General features: G+C 38.0%; 1 protein-coding gene across 2 annotated transcripts in view; it reads left to right on the top strand.

The window, feature by feature from the left end:
* Nucleotides 1–3,548: 3,548 nt before the first annotated feature.
* Nucleotides 3,549–18,671, top strand: part of SLC25A31 (solute carrier family 25 member 31) — a 47,722-nt gene continuing 32,599 nt past the window's right edge. For both annotated transcript variants that reach the window (XM_012473057.2, XM_064383904.1), the window contains exon 1: nucleotides 3,549–3,780. In XM_012473057.2, coding sequence (XP_012328480.2) covers nucleotides 3,549–3,780 — 232 coding nt within the window. The remainder of the gene's footprint in view (nucleotides 3,781–18,671) is intronic.

Below are 18,671 nucleotides of genomic sequence, written 5' to 3'. Positions count from 1 at the left end.
GAATGAACAGAACAAAGGTCCAGAGACTCTACACTTTTAATATTAACATAAATTACTAGAATTCTTTTCCTTTCCTAATCAGTAAGTAAAATCAATGCAGCAAATTACTCATTTTCTGCTCCGACCTATTGAAGAGTTGATTTAAGACCTCTTAATAAGGTTAAAAAGTTATTGGGTGTGGTGGCTCACTACTGTAATACCAGCATTTTGAGAGGCTGAGATGGGAGAATTGCTTGAGTTCATGAGTTCAAGAGAAGCCTGGGCTTGTCTTGCTAGGGAGACCCCCATCTCCACACACACAAAAAATTAGCTGGGCATAGTGGTCTTTGCCTGTAGTCGTAGCTACTTGGGAGGCTGAGGTGGGAGAATCACATGAATCCAGGAGTTTGAGGCTGGAGTGTGCCATGATCTTGCCATTGCACTCCAGTCTGGGTGCAGAGTGAGACCATGTCTCAACAAAAAGTTTTTTAAAAGGTTACAAAGCTACATTTCTAAGTTGATACTTTCACTTTTGTCTGTCTGCTATCAATGAATACATGTCAGAAATAAGCTTGCTATCATAAAGGAATATGATATAAACATTGTCAACTATCATATCAAATGTTAGAGAAGAGTAGAAAGAGAAAATTGTCCTGGGGAGCAGAACACTTCCTTTCTGTCCTCAGAAATGCTTACATTCTCGTTGGCCAGAGATGGGTTCTTTAACCTTTCTTGGCACCTTAAAAAGACACTTTTACCTGTAGTGTGATTCAAGTAATTTCCCCCTTAAATTTATCCCTATGGGTCTGCTAATGCTTCAAATTCCCTTGAAGGAGAATGAAACCTTTCATTTTTCAGATGTTTGCTAATAAAGCCAATTGTTTATTGAATCCACAATGAATTTCACAAAGGATTTTGAAGTCAATGCAAGGGAAAGACTATCAATTTTGTTTAAGCCTAGGAATTAATTAATTAATGCTTTAGACACATTAATCTGGCTGCTGCATGTGAAAGAGAGAAACAGAGATTCAAGTTGGAAAACCCAGTTAAGAGTTGACTAAGTCAGCCAGGCATGGTGGATTATACCTGTAATCCCAGCACTTTGGGAGGCTGAGGTGGGTGGATCACTTGAGGTCAGGAGTTCAAGACCAGCCTGGCCAACATGGTGAAACTCTGTCTCCACCAAAAATGCAAAAATTATCTGGTCGTTGTGATGGGCACCTGTAATCCCAGCTACTTGGGAGGCTGAAGCTGGAGAATTGCTTGAAACCCAGGTTTCAGTGAGCTAATATTGTGCCACTGCATTCCAGCCTGGGCAACAGAGTGAGACTCCATCTCAAAAAAAAAAAAAAAAAGAGTTGAATACGCCATCATGGAAAGGAAGTACCACCAAACATATCAGTACTTATATTACTACAGTAATATAATACAGTACTTATATTACTACATATAAGACATCAGTAGGACTTGCCAACTAATTTTATGTGAGGTAATCAAAATATTGACAACATTTTTGGTCTGGAATCCTTATGGCCTAATTGGTTTTTTACTAGTGACAAGTAATAGTAGAAGGGTTACAACACACTTAAGACAAAGGAAAAATTAGAACCTAACATTCAAAAAAAGCTAAAAACTCATCTCACATTTTATAGATGTGTTGTAAGAATCTGCAGGTCCTACAGAGTAAGAGTTGAGAAGATGGGATCTCCATTTATTTAAAACCACCAAACAAGCTGTAAAAAGGGATATATTAAATGCTACTATAGAAGGTTCTCCATGATATATTAAGTGAAAAAAGTGAGGTGGAAGAAAATAAAGACAAACATTATGTACAGGCTAGATGTAACTCTACTGAGTATTTTTGCCAAAAGAAGTCAAACCTGAATCTGCCAACCTCCTCTAAATGAGTTCTCGAAGTGTAATTTGGAAGACCCCTCTGTGTCATGGAGACAGGAACGCCATGAGGTCAAAAGTATTTTCTTAATGATACTATTATTTGCCTTTTTCACTTTCATTCTGTCCTGAATAAACAGTGGGGTTTTCCAGTGGCTACATGTGTGATTTCGCAGCAGACTGAATGCAAAAGCAATAATATGAATCTGGTTGTTTTTTATTCAACCAGACATTAGAGATTCAAAAATATAAAACAATACCATTTTTCTACTACTTTTTTTTATTTAAAAGTGTTACTTCTGCTATCCCGTAATGGATTATTTTTATTTTAAATGGTTTGTAAATTGTATTTTAATTTCTGAGTACATAACAAAAACAGAAGCTTCATTTTATCTTCAGTAAGTTTTTTTAAGAGACAGGCTCTGTTACCCAGGTGGAAGTGCATTGGTGAGATCATAGCTCACTGCAGCCTTCAACTCCTGGGCTCAAGAAATCCTCCTGTCTCAGCCTCCTGAGTAGCTATACTCAGGACTACAGGTTTGTGCAACCATGCTCAGCTATTTTTCTTTCTTTCTTTTTCTTTTTCTTTTTTTTTTTTTAAAGAAGGGCCTCACTATGTTTCCCAGGGTGAACTTGGCCCAAAGTGCTGGGATTACAGGCATGAGCCGTTGGTACCTGGCCTTCAGTAATTTCAGAGTGAAAAAAAGGGGTCCTGCAATCAAAAAGTTTGTGAACTACTCTTCCAGATAGGTCACTGGCCCTCAACCCTAGAATTAGAATTACTTCAAACATTAGAATTACGTGGAGAATTTAAATACTGATGCCAGGCCTCACTTCTAGAGGTTCTGATTTAATAGGGCCGAATGTCAAGCATGAATTTGAAAAACAAAACAAAACACCACTCATCCCTTTAAATGTGCAGTCTGGATTGAGAACCACTGCTCTGGCTATTATCAATTTAAATTCAAGATGAAAAAGGAACACGATGTCTTATGCTATGAGGGCACAATCAGCAAAAGGACACAGAAAGTGACTAGACAATCCCTGCTTAAGGAAAGGATTAAAGCAATTCCCAAGGAAATCTGAAGCATTAAGAGGCATATAGGGAGAAATATAAGGGGAACATCACTTGAATCACACTACAGGTAAGACTGTCTTTAAAGATGCCAAGAAAGGTCAAAGGAACCATCTCTGGTCAGAGAACATAACGGATTAAAGTGATCAAGAAAGTGAAGGGGGTAATACTGGGAACTAAAATTACAATCTGTTAATCTCACACCACTGGTTTACTGCTCTGGCCTAGTCTCAGCTGCAGAATTTCTTCATACAGAACTGGCTCTCTTGGGTCCCTCTCCTCGTCTTTCCTGCTCAGTGCTCACCACCTCCAGAACCCTCCCTCATCAGAAAGCTCAGGCTCCACTCAGCGAAGGGCGCAGGCGGCACCGCACGTCCGGGAGCCACGTGTCAGGAGTCACGTGTCAGGCGCCAGGTGGCAGAAGGCCGTTGGAGCGCCTGCGCAGCTTGTCTCCACACCCCACGCCGGCGCGCTGCTCTTGCAGCGTCCCCATAGCCGCTTTCCCGCCAGGACGACGCTTCGGCGGTTTTCAGCTTTCCTTCATCATCGCTCCCGCACTCGTTTTTAGCCACTGCTGTCGGCTTTTATATCCTTCTCCGCCATGCCGCGTGAGCCTGCGAAGAGGAAGGGAAAAAAGCGGCTGTTTGACGCCTCGTCCTTCGGGAAGGACCTTCTGGCCGGCGGAGTCGCGGCAGCTGTGTCCAAGACAGCAGTGGCGCCCATCGAGCGGGTGAAGCTGCTGCTGCAGGTGCAGGCCTCGTCAAAGCAGATCAGCCCGGAGGCGCGGTACAAAGGCATGGTGGACTGCCTGGTGCGGATTCCTCGCGAGCAGGGTGAGTAAAGGCAGGCCACCACGCCTGCCTCTGCCGACGACGTCTCCATCAGCTTCCCAGAGAAAAGGGGTGGCTGGGAGGGGGATGATTGTGGGCGCCCCAACCACAGCTACGGCTATCGGTAATGAGTTTGCTTTTTAAGCTTCCAGAATTTAGTTTCCGAACCTATCTAACAGGCTCTACTTTCCCAGGACCTTCTTAGTCCTGACTAAGTCCTGGTACAGAGGAGACCACTGCCTTCTCTTTCTCTAAATCTGCTGCAGCGCGATTTACACCTTGGTGCACCTGTGCCAGATGCAGAAGAAAAGTGGTTGACCTCCCAGGATTGAGGGAGATGCCATTAGGCACTCTGCTATAACTAGTGCTGTAAGTTACTTCAATGTTTGTTGGTATAATCACGCCACTATGCTCCAGCATGGGCGACAGAGCAAGACCTTGCCTCAAAAAATACATGTATATTTGTTGAAATAGTACGTCTAAGAGAAGTACAAATATGGGACCACTGGGGCTTCCCAGTACTCTGAAACCTATTAGTGAAAAGAGGTTCTGCTTATTCTTGAGGAACTACTGAAGACCAAGGAGGCACTTAGCTCTGCCCAAAATCAAGGGAGTGGGGAAAAGAAAAGAAAAGAAACCCTCAGTCATCAAGATAAAAAGTAATTTAAGGCCGGGCGCAGTGGCACACGCCTGTAATCCCAGCACTTTGGGAGGACAAGGCGGGCAGAACACTTGAGCTCAGGAGTTCCAGACCAGCCTGGGTAACATGGTGAAACCCTGTCTCTACTAAATATACAAGAATTAGTGGGGCATGGTGGTGCATGCCTGTAGCACCAGCTACTTGAGGGACTCTGATGCGAGGGTTCAGGGAGCCCAGATTGTGCCACCGCACTCCAGCCTAAGTAAAGGAGTGAGACCCCCGCGTCTCAAAAAAAAAAAATGACTTTAGGGTCTTTCCCTTTCCGAAGCCCCTCACTGTCACTAGAGAACTGTTCTCGTTTCTCTTTATTTTGCCTATTAAACCTCCACTCCTAAAAACAAAAACAAAAATCTTTAAACTATTTTAACGCAATCTTTTAAAAAATCAAGTCATGGGAAAAATTTGTAACGAACACAATATATACAAGTTTAAAATAAAGACGGAATAAGTATTACCAGTTTTTCTTTTTGCATCCAGTGCTGTCCTTATTTAAAATTTTATTTTTGTTCATTATGGATTTTTTGTTAATATTAGCATGATTTAAAGGCATAAATAACCAAAGTGCTTTGTGAACCATTGCTGCAAAATGGCTCCCAAGTTAGCTAAAGGGATAAATTTTTCAAATATTTTATATAATCCACCCATATAGTTGGATTCAGTAGAAAAATCTGTATGATCTTTAAAAAAGAAATATGCCTATTTATTGTGTATTCTCAACCAGAAATGAAGTGCAGACCTTTCTTTTAATCCTGTTCTAGAGCCAGATACTATCCCATTTAAAAACTACCTTGTCCCTAGGAATGCTAGGAATGTGGTTACAACTCTTTCAGACCTATGGTGTGGAGTATATGGGGTCAGGGGTGGAAACTTAATGCATCATATAAACTGTGTTTAGAATACCCATCTGGGAGCTAAGCTCAGATCTTTCATAGTTCGCCTCTCTCCACTCATTCATTTAATCAAAACAAGCTTCTCATTTTCCCCAAGATTTTTTTTAGGAAAAGCAAGGAACCTGTCTCTTCTTTGCTTATATTCTAAGACTTCTGAAGAGAAGTAGGGGCCTCTCTATTATTAGCTTTTTGCTTTAAATATTTTGTCAGGTGAAATGAAGTATTCTGGTCAGATTGGGCTGACTAGTGCTAATTTATTTTATATTTTAAATTTTTTCACAATATTTAAACCTAAACATATTTAATATGGCTCTTGTAAGTTGACATCATTCTCAAATGTATCCTGGTCCCTGCTTTCTTTACCTTGCAAGATGAGAGGATCATAAGTAGAACTTTAAGATACACTGTATTATATATAAAGCTTTATGAAGGTACCATGGTGTATCTTATGCTGAGATCAGTAATTCACAACAAGGATACTATTGCCATCTAGAGGCAAATTTGGAAACTTGTGGTGCAATTTTTTTATTTAGCACAAAGACAGAGGGGTGTAAACCTACATTACAATGAAATGAAAGGCAGGGGCCAGGGATGTTAAATGTCCTGCTGCTATACCCAGGCCAGTCATACACAATGAAGAGTTACCTTGCAACCTAAATGACTTTTAGAGTTTCCCTTGTACATTCGTGTAGCAGTAAAACCTGTTTATGATTCTCTAAGCCTAGAAAGAACTTAACTCTGATTTACTTATAAACACACACTGTCTGGGGCATGGTTTTAGTTTACAGTGATTCCAGTAATGCAGCTACCATATAAGGAAGTAGAGGAAAGATTGCACTTTCTTCGGTTCAGAAGTTTGCTAAGAGTTGTTCCTCATTGCAAAAACTTACATCAGCAACCCTGCTTATAGTATTTGGTCATCATTTATACAGGTTGAGTATCCAAAAAGCTTAGGACCAAAACTTTTATATTTTTTAATTTTTTCAGATTTCAGAATATTTGCATTATATTTACCAGATGAGCATCCCTAATCTAAAATCCAAAATGTTCTAATGAGCATTTCCTTTGCCCATCATGTCAGTGCTCAAAAAGTTTCAGATTTTGGAGCATTTTGGATTTTTGAATTAGGGATGCTCAACCTGTATCATCTGTATTTGTAGCTATTGAATCTATGACGATTGTATCAATACTTGTACACATATGTATTTATTTGACATATTTCAAAATGTCAATATGTAATTACAACTGATTCATTATAAATAGAGGCAAGCTTGATTATTATATTATGGTAGGGTCATGACCTACCAACTTATTTTAAAACATAAATTTCTCTTTTTATATAGCAATGAGGGCATTATATTGATTTTTAAGGTAGGAAAGGAGGTCATTGTCTTTGAATTTTATTTCTGGATAGTAAAGGGAATATTGCAAAACATTTATTATATATAGAAGACTTGAGCCTGGTAGGGTTGACTATCACTATGCTAGATAGCCTTCTTGAATTTTACTGGACAATGAAACTCTGAGAATGTATTTTCTGGAATTTGCCTTCTCTCTCTTTTTTGAAAATCAAGACACATGCCCATCTCAAGTGTTCTGAAGATTGTTTTTTATGTTTTCTCTAATTTATTCACAACCTTTCCTTTCTTTAGGCAATGTGAAATGAGCTGGAGAGAGACATGAACTCAGAATGCACAACTAGATGCTCTCTAGTTTCTTACCTTATCTCTGCTTCTTTCCATTGCAAGGATAGATCTCAGCATTCTTGCTTTGCATATAGCTTTAAACATCACTTTGAGTGTTTTTGACACTTTTTATAAGCTTTTCTTGGCTTACAAAAACTTCTGGATCTATCCTAATGTTATTCTTAAAGATTTATTCTATTCTTTAGTTGTATCACCTTCCAACTTTGTATGTGTACTTCTACTTAACACTGTTTAAACTTTCATTATGCAAATAATACATAATTGTTATAGAAAATTAGAAAATATAAAGAAGCAAAAAGCAACATCACCGCTAAAATCACCATAGTTAACATTTTGGTGTCTCTCTTATGCTTTTTCACTGAGCAAAATATGCAGATGTAAATGTATGTTTAATCAAAGGAACTGTCTTATTAGTATATTGTAAATGTAGCGTTTTAAAAACTGATCTCCTGGGTGTGGTGGCTCATGCTTGTAATCCCAGCACTTTGGGAGGCAGAGGTGGGTGAATCACTTAAGGCCAGTTCAAGACCAGCCAGGCCAACGTGGTGAAACCCCATCTCTACTAAAAATACAAAAATTAGCTGGGCATGGTGGCATACGCCTGTAGTCCCAGCTACCTGGGAATCTGAGGCACAAGAATCACATGAACCTGGGAGGCATAGGATTCAGTGAGCCAAGATCATGCCACTGCACTCCAACCTGGGTGACAGAGCAAGACTTACCAGAACTCTTCTCTTTTGGAAGTTCCATGTCATGAGTTTATCAGCTTTCATCTAAGCTTTTCCCAAACTCATTTTTCTAATGACTAGAACAGTGAGGTTTTTAAAAATATCCTAGGGTCCATCTTGAGGATGCTGTTTTGGGGTACGGGAAGAAAATATTAGATATTTATATGTACTTTAAGTAAAATAGAAAAATAAATTTTACTGATATTTAATATATGAATTGGCATTGTCACCTATGCTTGGGTCAAATGTCAGTTACATATCACAAGACATTAAGGAATACTGAAACAGTAGGAATTACACAAGGTAGAGGAAATGACAAGCATCCTTCCTCAATAATATGTTGTTGTTTATGTTTGTCTAATTCAGTGGCTTTATAGATTCCATTATCAGGTTTTTAATAAATCCTCAAAACATGGACAAAACTTTGAAAAAGATTCTGCCATAAAAACCAAATCAAGGATAATACCAATATCAAATGAACCACAAGAAAAAGACATGATTGATGTCATTTACTCCAAGAAATGCCATATTATTTCATCACTCACATTACCTTCAATGTAGAAGCAATGACAGTCTAATCAGACCTGAGACAAGAAGACTATTTGAAATATAGATTCCTATATACTACTCTTAAAAATGAACCTCACTCTAACAGTGCCTTGAGATAATAGCAAATGATGGTGTGCAAACATCATAATTAGCAAGATATTTGAAAATATCATTTTTCATCTGTTTAAATGTTAAATTTTGCTCTAATATCATCTAACATTCAAGTTTCCCTAACAACGCTATCTAAATAGCCATTTATTATTCCCAATCTTCATATATTGTTTTTTTTCTTTATAGTTCTTTATTGCCACCAGACATAATTATTTGCTACCTATCTCCCTGGTCCTTCTCTTAAAACGTAAGCTCCAAAAGCTCAGAAACAATATATAAACATCCCTTTTCTCTGGGCCTCACTAGCATCTGTTGTGTTTTGACTTTTTTTTTTTTTTTTTGAATAGAGTCTCATTCTGTTGCTCAGGCTGGAGTGCAGTGACATGATCTTGGCTCACTGCAACCTCCACCTCCTTGTTTCAAGCAATTCTCCTGCCTCAGCCTCCCGAATAGCTGAGATTACAGGCTCATGCCACCACGCCTGGCTAATTTTGTCTTTTTAGTAGAGACAGGGTTTCACCATGTTGGCCAGGCTGGTCTCGAACTTCTGACCTCAGGTGATCCACTTACCTCAGCCTCCCAAAGTGCTGGGATTACAGGTGTGAGCCACCACGCCCAGCTTTAACTTTTTAATAATAGCTATTCTGACTGGCGTGTGGTTTTAATTTGCATTTCTTTGATTAAGTGATAGCATTTTTTCATATGTTTGTTGGCTACTAGTTATGTCTTCTTTCCAGAGGTGTCTATTCATGTCCGTTACCCACTTTTTTTTCCTTGTTTTAAGTTTCTTATAGATACTGGATATTAGACCTTTGTCATATGCATAGTTTGTAAATATTTTCTCCCGTTTTGTAGTTTGCCTGTTAACTTTATTCAAAGTTTTTTTATTTTTATTTTTATTTTTTATGTTGTTTGCTCTGCAGAAGCTCTTTAGTTTGATTAAGGCCAACTTGACAATTTTTGTTTTTGTTGCTGTTGCTTTTGAGGACTAAGTCATAAATTATTTCCCATGGCTGATGTTCAGAAAGTTTCCTATACTTTTTTTCTAGGATTCTTGTAGTTTAAGGTATTACATTTCAATCTTTAAAACATCTTGAGTTAATTTTTACATATGGTGAAAGGTAGGGTCCAGTTTCATTCTTCTGCCTACGGCTAGCCGGTTATCCCAGCACTATTTATTGAATAGGGAGCCATTTCCTCGTTGTTTATTTTTATTGACTGTTGAAGATCAGACAGCTGTAGATGTGTGGCTTTATTTCTGAGAGCTGTATTCTGTTCCATTGGTCTGTGTCTGTTGTTCTACCAGTACTGTACTGTTTTGGTTACTGTAGCCTTATAGTATAGTTTGAAGTCAGGTAATGTGATGCCTCTGGATTTCTTTTTGCTTAGGATTGCTTTGGCATTTCAGGCTCATTTTTGTTTCCATATGAAGTTTAGAATAGTGTTTTCTAGTTCTGTGAAAAATTATATTGGTCATTTGATAGCAATTGCATTGAATTGGTAGATTGTTTTGGGCAGTACGGTCATTTTATGATATTGATTCTTTCAGTCCATTAGCATGGAATGTTTTTCCGTTTGTTTTTGTCATATATGATTTCTTTCATCAATGTTTTGCAGTTCTCCTTATAGAGATCTTACACCTCTTTGGTTAGAAATATTCTTAGGGGCCAGGCACAGTGGCTCACACCTGTAATCCCAACACTTTGGGAGGCCAAGGTGGATGGATAACCTGAGGTCAGGAGTTTGAGACCAGCCTGGCTAACATGATAAAACCCCGTCTCTACTAAAAATACAAAAATTAGCCAGGTGTGGTGTCATATCCCTATAGTCCCAGCTACTCAAAAGGCTGAGGCAGGAGAATTGCTTGAACCCAGGAGATGGAGGTTGTAGTGAACCGAGATCGTGTCACTGCACTCCAGTCTGAGCAACAGAATGAGACTCTGTCTCAAAAAAAAAAAAAAAAAATTCTTCAGTATTTTATATGTGTGTGTAGCTGTTATAAATGGGGCCCAATTCTTGATTTGGCACTCAGCTTAAATGTTATTCGTAGGTAGAAATGCTACTGAATTTTGTACATTGATTTTGTATCCTGAAACTTTACTGAAGTTATTTAGCAGTTCCAGGAGCCTTTTGACAGTATTTAGGCATCTCTAAGTATAGAATCATTTCATCAGCAAAGAGAAATAGTTTAACTTATTCTTTTCCCATTTGGATGCCTTTTATTTCTTTCTCTTGCCTAATTCCTGTGGCTAGGACTTTGAGTACTGTGTTGAATGGGAGTGGTGAGAGAGGGTATCCATGTCTTTTTCCAGTTCTCAAGAGGAATGGTTTCAACTTTTGCCCATTCAGTATGGTGTTGACTGTGGATTTGTCACAGATAGCTTATTTTGAGGTATGTTCCTTTAATGTTTAGTTTGTTGAGGGTTTTCATCATGAAGTGTTGTTGGATTTTATCAAAAGCTTTTTTCATGTCTATTGAGATGATAATATGATTTTTGTTTAAATTCTGTTTGTGTGATGAATGACATGTATTGATTTGTATCCTATCCTAATTGATTGTGGTGAATTAACTTTTTGATGTGCTGCTGGATTTGGTTTGCTATTATTATGTTAGGGATTTTTGCATCTATGTTCATCTGGGATATTGGACTATGATTTTCTTTTTCATTGCGTTGTTGCCAGGTTTTGGTATCAGAATGGTGCTGGCTTTGTGAATGTGTTAGGGAAGAGTTCCTCCTCTCATTTTTTTGGAATTGTTTCAGTAGAATTGGTACCAGCTCTTCATTGTACATCTGGTAGAATTTGGCTGTGAATTCATCTGGTCCAGAGCCTTTTTTTGGTTGGTGGTTTTTTTAATCACTGATTCAGTTTTGGAATTTGATATTGTATGTTCAGGTTTCAGCTTCTTTCTAATTTAATCTTTGGAGGTTTTGTGTTTCCAGGAATTTATCTGTTTCCTCTAGATTTTCTAGTTTGTGTGCATAGATGTGTTGTAATAGTCTCTGAGACTTTTTTGTTTTTCTGTGGGGTTGGTGGTTGTATCACCACCTTTGTCATTTCTGATTGTGCTCATTTGAATCTTTTGTCTTTATTTCCTTTGTCATCTAGAGCTAGATGACAAAGAGAATATTTATTTATTTTATTCTTCTTAGAACCAACTTTTGGTTTTGTTGATTCTTTGCATTGAGTTTTAAGTCTTAATTCCACTCATTTCTTCTCTGATTTTAGTTATTTTCTTCTCCTCGCTTTGGTGTTAGTTCTTGTTTTCCCAATTCCTTTAAGTATGATGTTAGATCATTAATTTGAGATCTCTCTAACTTTTTGAGAGAGATTTTGTAGTGCAATAAACTTGTCTCTTAACACTGCTTTTGCTGCATTCTAAAGATTTTGGTATGTTGTGTTTCTTTTTTCATTTATTCCAAGGAATTTTTTTATTTCTGCCTTAATTTCATTGTTTACCCAAAAGTCATTTAGGAGCAAATTATTTGTTTTTGGTCTCACTCTGTTTCCCAAGCTGGAGTACAGTGACACAATTTTGGCTCACTGCAACTTCTGTCTCCCAGGTTCAAGCAGTTCTCATGCCTCAGCCTCCTGAGTAGCTGAGACAACAGACATGTGCCACTACACCCAGCTAATATTTTGTATTTTAGTAGAGACAGAGTTTCACCATGTTGCCCAGTCTGGTCTCAAATTAAGCTCAGGCAGTCTACCCGCCTCAGCCACCCAAAGTGCTAGGATTATAGGTGTGAGCCACCGTGACTGGCCCAAATTGTTTAATTTTCATATAATTTGTGGTTTTGAGAGATCTTCTTGATATCGACTTCTTTTATTCTGTTGTGGTCTGAGAGTATGGTTGACATAATTTCAACTTTTTTATATTTATGGAGACTTGCTTTATGACTTAGCATGTGGTCAATCTTGGAGTATGTTCCATGTGTAGAAGAGAATAATGCAATTCTCTAATTGGTGGGTGGAGTAGTCTATAGATGTCTGTTAGGTCCAATTGGTTAAGTGTGGAATTTAAGTCCAGAATTTCTTTGTTCATTTCCTGCCTTGATGGTCTAATGCTGTTGGTGGGGTATTGAAGTCCCCCACTTTTATTAGGTGACTGGCTAAGTCTTTTTGTAGGTGTAGAAGTACTTGTTTTATAAATCTGAGTGGTCCAAATGTTGGATGTTACATACTTAGGATAGTTAGATCTTGCTGAATTACGTATCTTCTTTTTAATTATGTAATGCCTATCTTTGTCTTTTTTTATTTTTGCTGGTTTAAACTCTGTTATATCTCATATAAGAATAATGACCCCTACTCTTTTTTGTTTTTTATTTACACAATCCTTTTCCAACCCTTTACTTTGAGCCTGTAGGTGTCATTTCTTTTGAGATTGGTCTCTTGAAGATAGCAGACAAATGGACCTTGTTTTTATCCAAGTTGGTTAGATGTTTACATTCAAGGTTAACATTGATATGTGAGGTTTTGATCATATTGTGAATTTGTTAGCTGGTCTCTTTGTAGTTTATATTGTGTGGTTGCTTTAGAGGGACTGCTGGCTATGTTCTTAATAGTGTTTTTGTGGTAGCAGGTATTCTTTCATTTCCATGTGTAGAGCCCCCTTAAGGATCTCTTGTCACCTGGTTTGGTGGTAACCAAATTCCTTTAGAATTTTCTTGTTGGAAAAGATTTTATATCTCCATGTATAAAGTTTAGTTTGGTGTGATAAGAAATTCTTGGTTTGAATTTTTCTTTAAGAATGCTGAAAATAGGCCCCCAATTTCTTCTGGCTTGTAATGTTTCTGCTGAGAAGGTTACTGTTAGCTTGATGGGTTTCTCTTTGTACATGATCTGACCTTTTCCTCTAGCTCTCTTAAAGATTTTTTCTTTAGTGTTGACCTTGGACATTCTGATGACTATATGCCTTGGTGATGTTCATTTTGTACAGTATCTCACAGGTGTTCCTGGATTTATTGTATCTGGACAAAGATTAGGGAAATTTTTTTGAATTAATTCCTCAAATATATTTTTGGGGTTGCTTACTTTTTCTCTCTCAGGAATGCCAGTAACTTGTAGGTTTGGCTACTTTACATAATCTTCAATTTCTCAAATACTTTGTTCATTTATTAAAATCATTTTTTTCTGTATATCTGTCTAACTGGATTAGTTTAAAAGATTATTTTTCAAGCTGTGCAATTCTTTCTTCTGCTTGGTCTAGTCAATTGATAATTTGTTAAATTGTATTTTGAAATTTCTTAAGTGAGCTTTTCAATTCCATAAAATCTCATTGATTTCTTTTGGAGGTGTTTATTATCTCTTCTTTCATTTCCCGGATTGTTTAGAAGTTCATGTCTATTTTCAGCCTTCTTTTGGATCTTGTTGAGCTTCCTTGCAATTCATACTTTGAATTCTTTATTAGTCATTTCTGAGTTTCCATTTTGGCTAGGAACCATTGCTTGACAGCTAATATGATCCTTTGGTGGTGTTATTACATTCACATTTTTTGTGGTGCCTGAGTTCTTGCCCTGTTCCTTCTCATCTGGGACATTAGTGCTTCCAATTTTTGTAGTCATTTTAATGTGGATAGGACTTTTTCCTTTTTCTTTCTTTCTATGTAACATTATTGGAGTTTTTTCCTTTCTCTTTCCCCCTCCTCCCTTGGGAGTGTAACTGTAGACAGTGTTGGGTAGGGGCTTTTGACTTTGCTTCTATAGCCCTATGCACATATATCAGCAGGTTTTATATTGGGCTGTGGGGCCTAACCTACAGGCCAATAGATGGCACGTACAGCTAAGTCAGCTGAGGCAAATACAGCTAGATAGATACCTGACCCTTATTTACTGGGAGAAGGGATGGGCCAGGCTGATGATCCAGGTGAGCAGATGGTCTGAATACCTGGAAATCTACCTGGCTGTGGAGCAGAGACAGCCCCACTTCATCACAATGTCTGCACAGGAAGAATGGGGCAGCTCAGGCTGCTGATCATGGCAAGTAGGTGCTCTGTCTGCCTGAATGTGGCTGAGAGGGTGCCCTCCACATAGATCTCTGCAAGGGAAGAGTAGGGTGACTCAGGCTGCCAATGCTGGTGAGCAGGTTCTTTGAATGCCTGGAGATCTACCTATGTGTGGAGCAGAGAGGGCCCCACTGTACCACAATCTCTGCACAGAAAGGGTAGGGTGGCTCAGGCTGTTCATCTAGGTAAGTGGGTGCTCCAAATGCCTGGAGATCTCTTCAGTTTCTTCATTTTTTTAAACTTTTTGTCATACAGATCTTTCACCTCTTTGGTTAATTTTATTCCGAATGTTTTATTTTGTTTATGAATGATGTTATTCTTTATTACTTTTTCAGGTAGTTCATCGTTAGCGTATAGAAATGTGATTGATTTTTCTGTGTTGATTCTATATCCTGAAACTTTACTGAATTATTAGTCTAATAGTTTGTTGGTGGCATACTTAGTATTTTCTGTGTGTAAGATCATGTCATCTGCAAACAGAGACAGTTTAACGTTTCCTTTTTAATTTGGATACTTTTCTTTTTCTTGCCTAATCACTCTGGCTAGAACTTAAAGTACTATATTTAATACAAGTGCAAGAGTGGATACCTTCGTTTTATTCCTGATGTCAAAGGAAAGCTTTCAACTTTTCTCCACTGAGTATGATGTTATCTGTGAGCTTGTCATATATGGCCTTTATTATGTTATAGTACATTGCTTCTATACCTAATTTGTTGAGATTTTTTATTATGTAAAGATAAATCCATCAAATGCTTTTTCAGCATTGAGATACTCATATGGTTTTGTCCTTCATTCTGTTAATGTGGTATATCATATTTACCAATTTGTGTATGGTTAGCCATCCTTGCATCCCAGATCATCTGCTCACCTGGATCATCAGCCTGGCCCATCCTTTCTCCCAGTAAATAAGGGTCAGGTATCTATCTAGCTGTGTTTGCCTCAGTTGACTTAGCTCTACGTGCCATCTATTGGCCTGTAGATTAGGCCCCACAGCCCAATATAAAACCTGCTGATATATGTGCATAGGGCTATAGAAGCAAAGTCAAAAGCCCTTATCCAACATTGTCTCTAGTTACACTCCCATGGGCTAAAAAAGCAAAGTCAAAAGCCCGTACCCATCACCACTTGATCGTGGTGAATGATCCTTTTATCGTGATTTTGAATTCAATTTGGTAGTATTTTATTGAGGATTTCTGCATATTTTTTCATTAGGATATTGGCCTGTAATTTTCTTTTCTTGTGGTATTTTGGCTTTGGTACCAGGGTAATGTTGGCCTTGTAAAATGAATTTAGTTGAATTTAGCTGTGAAATAATCAGATACTGGGCTTTTCTTTATTGGAAAGTTTCTGATTACTGACTCAATCTCCTTACTCATTGTTGGTCTGTTCAGATATTTATTCATGGTTCAGACTTGGTAGATTATATCTTTCTAGAAATTTATCAGTTTCATCTATGTTACTCAATTTGTTGGTATATAATTGTTCATAATAATCTTCTATGACCTTTTGTATTACTGTAGTATTTGTGGTTATGTCACTTATAATTTTACTTATATGAGTCTCCTTTCTTTTTTCTTAGTATAGCTAGACGTTTGTCAGTTTTATCTTCTTCTAATAAAATACCAACCAGCACTGGATCTGAAATAAAGTCTTAGTTTCGTTGATATTTTTCTATTATTTTTATAGTCTCTATTTCATTTATTTCTGCCATTGAAACCAGCTCAATTGACCCATAGAACTGATGTTTATTGTTTCGCATGAATAAACCAAGAAATTGACCTTCTCAGTATTAAAACTTGAGAAACTTATATTTGTCATATCTGAGTTCCTGTCTCAGGAAACCAATCCTTGGGCCTCCCAGATAGTATCAAGGAACTGAAACTTACCAGATCACCACATCTGGACATTGAGACACTGACCCCTCACCAGTCATGTTTGCCTGATTGATTACCTGTTTGACCAAGTCCTTCTTATTCTTCCCTTATTCTTGCTTTCCCACACATAGTTACATTTCTTTTCTGCTATATAAACTCCTAATTTTAGTGTGTGAAAGAGATTAAAGTTGAGACTGATCTGTTCTCCTCGACACAGCACCCAAAAAAGCCTTCTTCCCTGGCAATACTCATTGTCTTTGTGATTGGCTTTCTCTGCAATGAGCAGCAGGACCTAGACTAAACCCTTGGCATTTTGGTAACACTTATTTTTATTATTTCCCTCCTTCTCCTAACTTTGGACTTAGTTTGTTCTTTTTCTAGTTCCTTGTGATATAAAATTAGGTTATTTGAGATCTTTCTTCTTTATATATATGTATTTATTGCTATAAACACTCTTAACTGCTTTTGCTGCATGTATAAGTTTTGGTATGTTGTGTTTCCATTTTTTTTTTTTTTTTTTTTTGAGACGGAGTTTAGCTCTTGTTACCCAGGCTGGAGTGCAATGGCACGATCTCGGCTCACCGCAGCCTCCGCCTCCTGGGTTCAGGCGATTCTCCTGCCTCAGCCTCCTGAGTAGCTGGGGTTACAGGCACGCACCACCATGCCCAGCTAATTTTTTGTATTTTTAGTAGAGACGGGGTTTCACCATGTAGACCAGGATGGTGTCGCTCTCTTGACCTCGTGATCCACCCGCCTCGGCCTCCCAAAGTGCTGGGATTACAGGCGTGAGCCACCACGCCCGGCCCGTGTTTCCATTTTTATCCCAAGATTTCAATTTTCCTCTTCATTTCTTCTTTGACCTATTGGTTGTTAGGAGCATGTTGTTTAATTTCCACATATTTGTGAGCTTTTTAGTTATCTTCCTGTTCAAAATTGTTATAGCAATTTCTTTTTTTAATAAAGCTTAATCTACTCTAATAATTTTAGAACTTTTCTGTGATGTGTTGCTCCAGAAATTGAAGCCTAGAGTAGAGCTTTGGAGTCAGACAGAAAGCCCAATTTTAAGTCTTGGTTGGCTAATAATCCTCAGACAGTTTTTCTTTAAGATAGGTTCTCATTCTGTCATCTATGCTGGAATGTGATTGTGTGATTGTACCTCACTGCAGCCTCTACCTCTTCGGCTCAAGGAACACTGCTTCAGCCTCCTGAGTAGCTAGAACTACAGGCACATGCCACTGTGCACAGCTAATTTATTTTTTAAATTTTTTGTAGAGATGCGCTCTCACAATGTTGCCCGGGCTTGGCCTTGAATTCCTGAGCTCAAACAATCCTCCCGTTTTGGTTTCCCAAAGTGCTGGAATTACAAGCATGAGCCACAGCACCTAGCCTAGTTTTTAAACTTTTTAAAGTTTCACTTTGTATATACTTAAAAAGGGTAGTACTTGAGAACCTACATAATAAGCATAATTGATTTAATGACATACATATTAATTATTTGCCAATGACTGGTTCATATAGTGAATGCTCAGTAAGTAGTAGTTGTTACCATCCCATGTTGAATACCCTAATAAAGATGGAGTCAGCTGTGAGTACTGAGATTATTTCTTTGCCATTAAATATGCTTCTTAATTATCTTTGTGCAGTCACTTTATATTCAGCCTTGGGTTCACCAAGATTCTTTTTTTTTCCCCCACAGGGTTAATGTTACTTATTTTACACATAAATATATTTCCCTCTATATACCTATCTAATCTAACTTTATTGACTTTTGAGCCCTAGCCCAGTTAACTGAGATTATTTTCTTTTGAATCTTTATTTTTAAAAGACTGATTCTGGTTATTCTCCAAACTGGCACTAGAGGTATCCTGTTCAGAACAGCAAGGCCAAAGCATTTGACAATTTGCAATCTAGTGAAAACAAGGCTATTGAAAAGCTAGCCTGCCATGCTCCAGAGAAGCTCTATAGGATAATTCTGAATCTTGAGGGATACACAATTATATGAATTGGTCAATCCCTGGAGAATTCAGGTAGGGAGATTACTGGCCTCAAATATTTCTTCCCATCTCTCCCTCAGTTCTCTAGAAACTGCCTGGAATTGAAATGGATCCCTTTTCTACCTAAATTTTAGCACCCATTCAAAATGGTCCCAGATCATAAAGATAAGAGCACTTTAGATTCTTTTATCCTGTTTTCATTCTCATAAGTATGTATACAAATCAGTAAGTGGACATATTTGTTGTTCTGTCATACTTATTTGTAACACCCTTAGCACCATAGGTGTTGTACATCAGGATTTGGGAATGAGCCTAAGGGTTACTGGCCCCTGACAAAT

Source organism: Aotus nancymaae, unplaced genomic scaffold (assembly GCF_030222135.1).
Source record: "Aotus nancymaae isolate 86718 unplaced genomic scaffold, 86718_ANA_hifiasm-v0.15.2.pri h1tg000033l, whole genome shotgun sequence".
Lineage (NCBI taxonomy): Eukaryota > Metazoa > Chordata > Mammalia > Primates > Aotidae > Aotus > Aotus nancymaae.
Note: the sequence above shows the minus strand (reverse complement) of the source record. Positions and strands in the feature narration are given on the sequence as shown.